This window comes from Rhinoraja longicauda, chromosome 32 (assembly GCF_053455715.1).
Source record: "Rhinoraja longicauda isolate Sanriku21f chromosome 32, sRhiLon1.1, whole genome shotgun sequence".
In the NCBI taxonomy this organism is placed as follows: domain Eukaryota; kingdom Metazoa; phylum Chordata; class Chondrichthyes; order Rajiformes; family Arhynchobatidae; genus Rhinoraja; species Rhinoraja longicauda.
This window is the reverse complement of record NC_135984.1, coordinates 21,815,842-21,827,922: the sequence shown is the minus strand read 5'-3', so window position 1 is coordinate 21,827,922 and position 12,081 is coordinate 21,815,842. Positions and strand designations below refer to the sequence as shown.

The following is a 12,081-nucleotide window of genomic DNA, read 5'->3' as shown; positions in this document are numbered from 1 at the left end:
TGACAACATACCCGTGCACACAGGGAATGCACATGTGCGCATCTTTGGAGTGTTGGAGGAAACCTGAGCTCCCGGAGAAAACCCACACAGGTCACGGGGAGAATGTACAAACTCCATATAGACAGCACCCGTAGTCAGGATCGAACCCGGGTTTCTACCACTGTACCACCGTGCTGACCTGCTGTACATACTCAATTTGACGATTTACATTGGCACATAATACTGCACATGCACAAACATGCATGTGAAACATGTGAAGATCTCAGCATGAATCGAGACAGAACATACAGTGAGGCCCAGAGGGCCTAAACTCTTTCATGGTAACACAGACACACCCACACATTTGGAGACATACACGTAATATGAATGCCCAGAGTAACTCACATGCAGACAAGTCAGAAACACTGAAATGAAAAAAAAAAGGCATTTTGTTTTGCTTCTTTAAAATGTTTAATTCCTTAAAAAAATTATAGTCTTCGGGTTAGAGAAAACCAGAATATTTTTGGTCAGGTCTAACAATAACAGTTTTTTTGGTACAATTTGACTTTACACCGTGAATGAATAACAGAAAAGACAAGAACACTGTAAGTTATTTCAGAGGGCCAATTGCTGCTAATTCCCCAATTGCTTAACCATTCAAGGAGTGTGGTCCGATCTTATCAATGGATTTATGGGCCTCGGTGTTGATGGGGCACATTGTACAGGATGTCTTTTTCAGGACCCATGTGTTTGCTTAACCTCTGTGAAGCAGCTGCCCACACACCCTCCTGAGCATTAGGGCCGTTCATGCATCATTCAAGCCACGGGCAGAGTGTGTCTGCTCAGACCTTTTGTGTTCCCATTGCCTCTGCCTGAAACATGACTGGAATATCGTCACGGTGGGGAAATGGCGCAACCTTGCCCCTGCAGAGATCTCACTCGGCCTCTTTGTATTATGTATAGCAACAGTTGTCCTTTGGGTTTGGAAGTGCGTACAGGCATAGCAATAATCCTGCACTGCACTGGATCACATGCACACTTGAATTGCTAATGTTTTCACTCACGAATACAACCAAGAAATACAACGATGGGCCATCTGAGAATTCTTGGCAGTGCTGAAGGAACTCTATTTATATTCCTGTCACTATATCAGGAGGCTTTTCATTGCATTATCTGGAAGGGTGTATAATGTGGAGATCCTGAAGTCCCATTTGGAGTGCTATCCAGGAATTAGACTGCAGCGTTACAGACCCCACCACTAGAGTGGGATGACCAAGGGTATCTTTGCAATCTCTTTGTCATTACGGCCGAAGGTACAAGTGACTTTGCAATAATTTGCAGATCTCGCCAGATTCAAGAGTGTACCTTGGAATGTCTTTGAACATTCACACAGGATACTTGATAGTATTTCACAAACACGAGGAGGCTATTCCAACACCTCTGGAAGGGAGTGGAGCTAATGGTGGCAAGCCAAACCCAACTCGACCCAACCAAACGCAATCTTGTCTTACACTCATCAGCAAGTGGAGGGGGAAAATTAATCCCAATTCAGCATCACAGTGTTGAGGTCAACTGTGGAAGCTGCATTTAACCTATTCAGGAGATATCACTACCCAGTTGAACCATGAGTGATAGATCGGTCGTGACTGCATTTACCGTGAGTTATGACCCTCCTCCTCAAATCTGCTACATGAATCAATATCTTGCTGGTCATTTTCAGAAAACAGCAGAACCAGACCTGACAAGAGGGCAGATACCAATGGAGAGATGTGAAAGAACTTGGTTGAGATGCCGGGTGGAAGGGATGCATTAATACTCAAAACCAACTCATCTTACAAAACATTTTACACTCAACGTAGAAACCCAAGCAACAAGGGAACCGATTGGAATATCAGGCCTGACAGTTTCTGCACCCAGTCCATTGTCCAGTCAGGTATTTGTTTAACAATGCACCACCGATTAGGATGGCAACACAAATGGTGGCCTTTACCTTGACCAATGAATGAATGGTCACAGGGCGAAGCTCCCTCATAGTAGGAGAATCAAATTGCCAAACCTGCCTCCGCGATTTAGCATTGCTGGGTTCCATTCAAAAACGTAAGGAAATCTAATTTAGAAAGGAGAACCCTCCAAGCGAAACGCGTGCCCTATTTTAAATTAATCCCTCAATGGTCAACTTCCTCTTTTGATCACCAGAACATTATCATTCTATAAATCTCTAGATAAATAACCACTCATATTTTATCTACTGAACATTTGTACGAAATGCTTTTAATACAACAAAATATCAGGCTACATTCATCTTATTAAAACTTTATATCAGCAGCCACCACCCTCCCACCTCCAACAGACCCTTCTTCAATTAGCACGGACTTTTCCCAGCAAGCATAAGCTAACGGCTCTTCCCAATGCACATTCACTTCAGTATTGCGGTCCGCTAAAAAGCATCATCTCAGCACACAGTTGGGAACATTCATAGGTTGCACAGCCAATGGTTAATTAATCCAATTTGTCGTCGAGCAATAATCCCCAATATGACTGCCCTGTGCCCAAAGGAATCCTATGAAGAATCCAGAGTACGTTGTGTATGTATGTATGTATGTATGTATGTTACAGAGTGCAAATATATAACTTCTTTTAAGTTTAGTCTGTTAGACGCATACTTGCTATTGAAAAAGATTGGCACATTCAGACAAATACCTTATAATATCCAACATTATCCTTTTTTTTTCTTTTATAAATACGTTCACCAGAAGGCCAGGAAATGTTTAATAACAAACAAAAACAAAAAAATCCCAACTATTTACAAAGTTAACACGGATTTTCCTGATGTCATAAATTAAAACATAAAAGTTTTTTTCTCCTCAAATTTCAAACTTTGAATTTTCCTACAAGGCAAATCATTCTGTACAGGGTTGGAAAGATGAGAGTGGGGTGGGGAACACTTCTGCCAAGGTCCTCACCCACAGCCTGGTTCTTTTGCAGCTGCCTGTCTTCTGTTCATCTTTTCTCCTGCAAATCACCGAAACAAAAGAAAAACATACATCAGTACAAAGTAATACAGGGGTTAAAATTGTTAACGTATAAAGACGGGGTCAGCACAGTGGCCCAATGGTGAGACTTGCTGCCTCACAGCGCAGGAGACCCATGTTCAATCCTGAACTGTCTATACGGTTTGTACATTTTCCCTGTGAACACATGGGTTTTCTTCAGGGGCTCCGGTTTCCTCCCACACTCCAAAGATTTGTAGATCAATTGGCTTGGTAAGTTGTAAAGTTGGCCCGTTTGCGTGTAGGTTAGTGTACACAGATCGCTGGTCGGAGTGGACTGGGTGGGCCGAAGGGTCTATTTCCGCACTGTATCTCTAAAGTCTACAGTCTAAATAAAGATATGTTGCCCAGGTAATGAGGGGTGAACTTGTCGGCCATTTTTAAAATGGTTAAATGGATCGATAGGGCAGGCGTACAGAAGACAACGTCCAGAACAAGGGTCACGAGGGTCACAAGGGTCACGAGAGGACTGCAGGGCCTGCCTTGTGCTGCACCACTCTGTGACTCCATGCAGGAAATATAACCTGATATTAGAACTGACGTGACCATAAAGCACATCCTAATCTAGACCGGTGCTTCTTAAACTACTTCAGTGTCATTCACCCTTGAGTCTCTATCACTAAATTTCATTCACCCTCGACTAAATTTTCTTATGTTTTTTGGCAATTTTCGTCTTATTCTCCGTTGTGTATAATTCTATATATATATTAAGTCATTCACCCTTCATTCAACCCTCTAGTTTCATTCACCCCAAGATAATATCATTCACCCATGCGTGAACCATTCACCAGTGTGAGAAGCACTGCTCTAGACATCCTACTCTTCCACAAAACCAAGCCAGGGGTCAACTGAATATTTCAGAGCGGAGCGTGATAGGTAGTTTTTAAGTAAGGATGTAGAATCAAAGGACAGAACAGGCTCAGGGTTTTGCGTGGGTAGCTTGCAACCTAACAGCATGAATATATAATTCTCCAACTAACCCATAAACAACTCACCCCCTCTCCCCAGCCCACCGCTTTCCCCACCACTCTGAGCCCCACCTGGCTTTGCACGCATTTCTCCCTTCCCTTCCCCCTGTCACCTTCCACCTATATTCCTTTCTCTGGCTTCATAATTCACAGCTCTTCTATCCTTATCTTATAGAACAACGAGTGGTACAGTACAAGAACAGGCCCTTCAGCCCACAATGTCTGTGCCAAACATGATGCTAAGACCATCTCTTATCTACCTGTACTAAACCCACATCCTTCCATTCCATCCTTCCATTCCATTCTAGTCCATATGCATATCCAAAAGTCTCTTCAATGCCACTACTGTATCTGCCTCAGCCACCAACCTTGGCTGCGCGTTCCAAGAACGCTCCACCTCCTGTGTAAAGAACTTGCCCCGCTCATCTCCTTTGCTCCTTTCACTTTAAAGCTATGCCCTCTGGTATTTGAAGTGAACTCGGTGGACCGAAGGACCTGTTTCCGCCCTGCGTCAGCTGTTCTCCTCACGACCATGCACTGTTTACAGTTCCGTCTCATTCCTTTTCTAACTTGTTAAACTCATCTTGCTCAAATTTCACTTTGGCAATTGGAGACGACGGTGGCTCATGAGCCAACACCGTTACTTTGCAAGAAGCATGTGGTACGTGCAACTGGGGAAGAGCACAGCGGGCGGGGCGGTCAAGGACAACTGGGCAGCTTCAGTGAGATCGAGTGAAGGGAGGCTGCAACAATAAAGGAAGCTGCGGGTGGCAATTCATATCAACGTGCGCCGTTGTTTATTCAACGTTAAAGGCACCTCCACCCTTCCCCTTCATGCACTGCGGGAGAGGCTTTTGTTCCCCTGATCTACGAGGTAGTGATGAAGGGGTTTGATATTAGAGAGCTTTCTTATTTGAAGTGTAACAGTTGGTTGAACATTTGTCTGGCTGTGAAAGAATGAACTTCAACTCCTGAACTTCTGAGTCAATCAATTTTGTGCCTGTCACTCCCTGGCTCAACATTTATTAGATTGAGTAAAACTGAACGGAGATTCGTCAAGGGTATTTGCAGAACGAGTGCTCTTAAACTTGTAATGCAACTCCCTTCTCTGTGGCCCCTTCACCAGCCCACCCCTCAAACATATGAGAACTGACGTCCAGTATTGGGGAAGGGGGCGACTGTCATCGGATCTCTATGGCACCTGCTCATAGACCGAGAAACCTGGTTCACACTGGGAGACGTGGGGGTGGGGGAGATGGTCGGGAAGGGGGGGGGGGGGGGAGTGTGATTACAGGCTTAAATAAATCCTTTAAAGATGACTGTTATGCATAGCAACAATAAAAGTTTGTTAACGCCGCGTTTTCCCATGAGACGCCCAAAAAAATAGGAGCAGGTTTGCTCTCAGTTCATTAGGTGATCAAGTTGCACTATCTGTGATATTTGATTCCATTTCACATTTTTCTAATATTCTGACCTTAGGCAGCAAAGGAAAAAAACACTGCCACATCACACACTTTGAAGTCTATCCTTGTGTATGTAATTCATATATTAAAAGCATGTTCAATTCATTAGGCTTCAAAATTGCTCAATACTCTTTTCCCCTTTAGGGTACAACCTGTCTTTCATGAAATGGGAGACATTTATCATATATACATGCTCCAGGGTACAGACTGAACCGAATATAACAGGCTCAATGTTTGTAGAGATATTGAATAATTTAATATAAAATCATTTCTCAAATAATTACGATTGGATGTTTGGTTTGGCGAGTTTTTAACTGCAGATAATATTTTGACAGATTAAGTTCTGCTCTTTATTACTAAGATCTGGAATGCCTGTGCTAAAAACAGTGATGAAAATCACTGATGTTGGAACGGAGCATCGAATGGGTTTCAGAGAGTATTTAAGTGAGCCTCACTTTCTGCTGAACAATGTGTACCCCATTCCCTCGCTCCAAGATGCTGCCTGACAATAGACAATAGGTGCAGGAGGAGGCCATTCGGCCCTTCGAGCCAGCACCGCCATTCAATGTGATCATGGCTGATCATTCTCAATCAGTACCCCGTTCCTGCCTTCTCCCCATACCCCCTGACTCCGCTATCCTTAAGAGCTCTATCTAGCTCTCTCTTGAATGCATTCAGAGAATTGTCCTCCACTGCCTTCTGAGGCAGAGAATTCCACAGATTCACAACTCTCTGACTAAAAAAGTTTTTCCTCATCTCCATTCTAAATGGCCTACCCCTTATTCTTAAACTGTGGCCCCTTGTTCTGGACTCCCCCAACATTGGGAACATGTTTCCTGCCTCTAACGTGTCCAACTCCTTAATAATCTTATACTATTCGATAAGATCCCCTCTCATCCTTCTAAATTCCAGTGTATACAAGCCTAGTCACTCCAGTCTTTCAACATATGACAGTCCCGCCATTCCAGGAAGTTACTCCAGCATTTTGTGATACCTTCGATGTATCACATTTACAGTATCCAAATGTGCATTTTTCTGAAGCACTTTCCACATTGGTTCGAAGACTGCCAGACCACCCTGACCATTATAAAAACAAGGATAGACACAAAATGCTGGAGTAACTCAGCGGGACAAGCAGCGTCTCTAGAGGGAAGGAATGGGCAGTGTTTCGGGTCGAGACCCTTCTTCAGACCGAAGTGGGCTGTTTCCTGCAGGACTTTACATTCCTGACAAAATCTATTTTCTGTCAGCCACATTTCAAAATGTTGGCATCAAGTTTCCGACATAAAGAAAGCTCTAGTGATGTGAAGTCTTCAGAAAGCTTGTGAGAATATCCTAATAGATGGACAAGCAGCAGGATTAGGATTCAATACTTTACCCTGGGGAGAAATGGAGTAAACATGTTGCTTTTGATCAGGCTAACAATGCTCAGGTATTCCGCATGAGGTCTGTACAAGATACGCGGTGAGATAGGATGTGAGTAATCTTGGAGATGGAGACCCCCTCCCCTCCCCCATTACCCTGTCTCCACCTATCACTTGTAGAAACAAGGAACTGCAGATGCCAGTTTACAAAAAAAACACAAAGTACTGGAGTAACTCAGCGGATCAGGCAGCAACCCTGAAGAACATTATGAAGAAGGGCCCCGACCCGAAACGTCACCTACCCATGTTCTTCAGAGATGCTGCCTAATTCACTGAGTTACTCCAGGACTTTGTGTCCACCTATCACTTGCCATACTTTGTCCTGCTCCAACTCTCTTCCAACTTTCTCCCTCCTTCCCCCCCCCCCCCCCCCCACCTCACCACCACAATCAGTACGAAGAAAGGTGCTGACCCGAAACATCGCCTGTCTATGTTCTCCAGCGATACAAGGTACTGCAGATTACAAAAGACACACAAGTGCTGGAGTAACTCCGCAGGTAAGACAGCATCCCTGGAGAATATGGATCGGTTATGTTTCGGATCGGGACACCTTCCCCTGAGATGTTGCCTGTCCTGCTGAGTTTACTCCAAAACTCTATGCTTTTTTGTTTCTAAACCAGCACCTGAAGTTCCTTTTGTCTGCATTTATTGTTCTGAAAGGTGGTGTTGGGTCTATTCCGTGAGCTCTGTAATGCTTTCATATCCTTCCAGTAAGTAACTGGAACAGCATACAATACTCAACATTTGCCTAACTAACATTTTGTACAACTGTCCCATTTTTATAGTCAGTGCCCCAACGGATGAAGCCAAGCATATAATCTTTACACGCTATCCATTTATGTTGCCACTTTCACGGAGCTATGACTAGCACCCCAAGATTCCTCCAGATCAGTACTTCTAAGGGCCTTGCCATTTACTACATACTTTCTTTTTGCATTTGACATTTGTCCAGATTAAACTCAATCTGCCATTTCTCCGTCTAACTTTCCAATGGATCTACATCGTGTTGTGTTCTTTGATAATCTTCCTCACTATCCACAAATCCACCAATTTGTGAGGCATAATGAGAGCAAAAGAGAGCAAAATCCTAACTTAAAGAGAACAAAATGAAGGCTACAGGGTATTAAGAAGAGGACGGATGGTACTAATGTGATTGATCTGATGGGCATCAGCATCACCTAATGGCCTCATTCTGTGTCATGATAAGTAATAAACTCCAGTGGGTGATAATAATAACTCTGGAAAGTTTCCTGACAATAGAGGAACGTGTTTGCCAAAATGGTGCGTGACATGAGAGGGAAGGGGTGGGCGTCGGTGTAGAAACTGCAGTAGGAGTTGGGGTCAAACCACGGTGAACTGCTTCAGTACATCAGAAGCAATGAGAAACCTTCATCCATGAGGTGGCGAGAGCAGGTGGCACTGGATCTACAAGCAGGAAAAAACAACTGCAGATGCTGGTTTAAATAGTCTGACGAAGGGTCTCGACCCGAAACGTCACCCATTCCTTCTTTCCTGGGATGCTGCCTGATCCGCTGAGTTACTGCAGCATCTTGTGTCTACCTGGATCTATAGGTAGTTCAAGATCAGAGTGTGAGCCCAGGGATTTAAGCATTTTCTTGCTGTAAATATATTCACATGAAATTCCATTGCATTTGAAAGTTGGAGGTTCACTGCTGCTCTTTTGATAGCGCAGGGATTTCTTTCAGGCCCACCAGCACAGTGGCACCATGGTAGAGTTGCTTCCTCACGGCGCCAGAGACCAGGGTTCGATCCTGACTATGGCTGCTGTCTGTGCGGAGTTTGTACGTTCTCCCTGTGACCACCTGGGTTTTCTCGGGCGCTCCGGTTTCCTCCCACATTCCAAAGTCGTGCAGGTTTGTAGGTTAATTGGCCTCTATAAAAATTGTCCCTCGTGTGTGGGATAGAATGAGTGTAGAGGTGATTGCTGGTCGGCGTGGGCTCGGTGGGCCGAAGGGCCTGCTTCCACACTGAATCTCTCAACTAGTGCTAAAGCTAAAGCTGAGTGACCATAACAATGCTGCGGTCTTTCAGTGCAGCATTGAAACGATAGTCGAAGCTACATGGAGCTGAGTGTGGAGTAGGTGTGGACGCACAATCAACTGAGTGAAAAGTGACATTGATCCAACAACAACAACATCTCCGCTGAAGGGCCTACATCCTCCAGATTGTGTTTTGTTTACTGAAGGAGCAGGAATCATTAGACGGCCCAATTGAGCAGCTAGAAGAGGCGCTGTCTTACAGTGCCAGACACCTGGCTACAATCCTGATGTTGATTGCTCTCTATGTGGAGTTTGCATGCGTTGAGCTTGCTCTGGGTTCTGCAATCGCTCCTCCCCCCACCCACACCCCTCCCCCCCCCCCCACCCCCCAATCCCAAAAATGTGCACGTTGGTAGGTTAACTGACCAGTGTAAATCACCTCCAGTGTAATGGTAGAATCCGGGGAAAATCGACGAGAATAAATAATAACATTTTGTGTAGGATTTTTTTTAGTTTAGTTTAGAGATGCAGCGTGGAAACAGGCCCTTCGGCCCACTGAGTCCGCACTGACCAGCGATCCCTGTACACGAGCACTATCCTACACACACTAGGGACAACTTACACTTATACCAAGCCAATTAACCGACAAAACCTGTACGTCTTTGGAGCGTGGCAGGAAACCGAAGGTCTCGGAGAAAAATGCACGCGGTCACGGGGAGAACGTACAAACTCTGTACAGACAGCACCCATAGATGGGATCGAACCCGGGTCTCCGGCGCTGCAAGCGCTGCAAGCCTTGTAAGGCAGCACCATGGCGTAAATGTGCGGTTGACGATCAACATGAATTCTGTGGGGTAGGGGCCCGTTTTCATTCTGTATTTCTCTGTGACCCTATAACTGATAATGTCCCGGCTACAAGGTGGGTTTAACCACGCGGCCTTGCCCATTCGATGTCCTTGCCAATGGTACGATGAGTCTGAGCCGGGTCCAGTGACGACTGGCGCCATTCAGCACCGCAATAGCTCCGATGAGTTGTAGATCTGATTGAGACGGGGCTGAGAGCTCTGCTTTATTTTCACCGGGGCAGCTTGGGCAAGCAGTCTCGGAGCTTCCCATTTGAACAAAAGCGAAGCCCCATCACATTGCAACCCTCAGCAATCCTGTGACAGTTCCGCCAATGGAATCTTCAAACAAGATGAAAGGGCCTTTGTGGAGAAGCAAAAAGGAGCAACAAAAGAGAGAGAGAAAAAAAAAAAGATGATTGAAAGGAACTGAAGTTGAAGGTGGCCCTTTGCTCTCGGTAAGGACTGACAGGTCTGAGCAAGTCTAAAGAGCAAAGAGTCATTACACAGGCTGTTCTTTTCATTCTACTGCCAGTTGCATTTAGGGAGTATCAGGTAGATAAGGTGCAGGGGGGCTCAATGGATGTTAATACAGCGATTAGCTTTGTAATCTAAACCACATAATGGAGTTCCAAAGGGCTCCTGACATAGTTATCTATAAATCCTTGCCCTCAAGCAGGAGTGCACAGAGCTCTCCAGAGGGAGTTTTCCTTCCCTCTGCAGTGAATGATAATTTAACTCTTCAAATACACTGGCTTGTAAAGCAAGTTTTCATCACCTCCTTCAAAGATGCCCTGTTCTCTTAGATTGGTAGATTTGTGAATCTAAAGGTCGAGTTTCTACCTTACAGATTTTGCTGCTGCCAAATACACCATTTCAAATTATTAATACTACTAATACCAGTAACTCCTGTGCTGAACAAAATGCTGTAAGGGTTTTGGTAACCGTCATTTTGCCTAAAATTGTACAAATACACTAAACACTATCAATCCTGTGTACATATCTACAATAATAATCGTAGTCACCCAAACTTTCACAGGAGTGGTAAATATTGTATAAACACAGTGTACACATACGTGACACAGAATACACTGTGTAGGAAAGAACTGCAGATGCTGGTTTACACTGAAGATAGACACAAAATGCCGGAGTAAATCAGCGGGTCAGGCAGCATCTCTGGAGAAAAGGAATTGGTGATGTTTCGGGTCGAGACCCTTCTTCAGACTGAGAGGAACCACTCAGTTTGAAGAAGCGTCTCGACCCGAAACGTCACCAATTCCTTTTCCCCCGAGATGCTGTCTGACCCGCTGAGTTACTCCGGCATTTTGTGCCTATCGACAATTCTGATTCAGATTTGTGCAGGTATGCAGTATCAACCCAATTCTACTCATAGAGAGTCATAGAGAGTCACGCAGCACAAAAACAGGACCTTTGACCCAACGCGTCCATGCCAACCAAGGTTCTCCATCTCAGCATCCTCTTTGACTCATATCCCGCTAAACCTTTCCTATCCATGTACCTGTCCAAGTGTCTTTTAAATGTTGTTACAGTTCCTACAACAACTACCTCCCCTAGCAGCTCGTTCCATAAACCCACCACCCTCTGAGTGAAAAAGTTGCCCCTCAGGTTCCTATTAAATCTTGTCCGTCTCATTTTAAACCTATGATCTCTGGTTCTTGGTTCCCCTATCCTGGGTAAAAAAACTGAGCATTCACACGATCTATTCCCCTTATGATTTTATACACTTCTATAAGATCGCCCATCAGCCTCAAAGGCACACAATGTCCAACTGTTGTGCTGACCTGGAACAGGTACAAATTCAAAGATTGGTGAACTATCCCCATCCAATGGAGGTTTAAGCATTGTTCCAAGCCAGTTCTTTTCATACACGTACGCTTATTCCAATTATCTACCATCACATGTTCATAGTAGAGTCACAGAGTAACAGAGGCATATGACACAGAAACTGACTTGTTGGCTCAACACCTCCAGGCTGACCAAGCTTCATAACTTACCCAGTCCCATTGGCCTGCTCTTGGACTACAATCTTCTGATCTCTCCTACCAGAGACAGCCAGGGTGAAAATGTAAAGATAGCTTTAATCATGGAACACAGGACCAGGCCCTTCGGCCCACAATGTCTGTGCCGAACATGATGCCAAGACGACCATGTATCTGCCTGCACATAATCCATATCCCTCCATTCTCTGCAGATCCATGCGCTTATCCAGAGTCTCTTAAATGCCGCTCTTGTGTCTGCCTCAACCACCACCCCCCAGTAGCGTGTTCCACCCTCTGTGTAAAACAACTCGCCCCGCACATCTCCTCTAAACTTTGCCCCCTCACCTCACTGCTT

General features: G+C 44.9%; 1 protein-coding gene across 1 annotated transcript in view; it reads right to left on the bottom strand.

Moving 5' to 3' along the window:
* Positions 1-440: 440 nt before the first annotated feature.
* Positions 441-12,081, bottom strand: part of robo3 (roundabout, axon guidance receptor, homolog 3 (Drosophila)) — a 560,989-nt gene continuing 549,348 nt past the window's right edge. The window contains 1 exon segment of the mRNA XM_078426827.1: positions 441-2,991. Within this exon segment, the coding sequence (XP_078282953.1) occupies positions 2,980-2,991 (12 nt within the window). The 3' untranslated portion in view covers positions 441-2,979.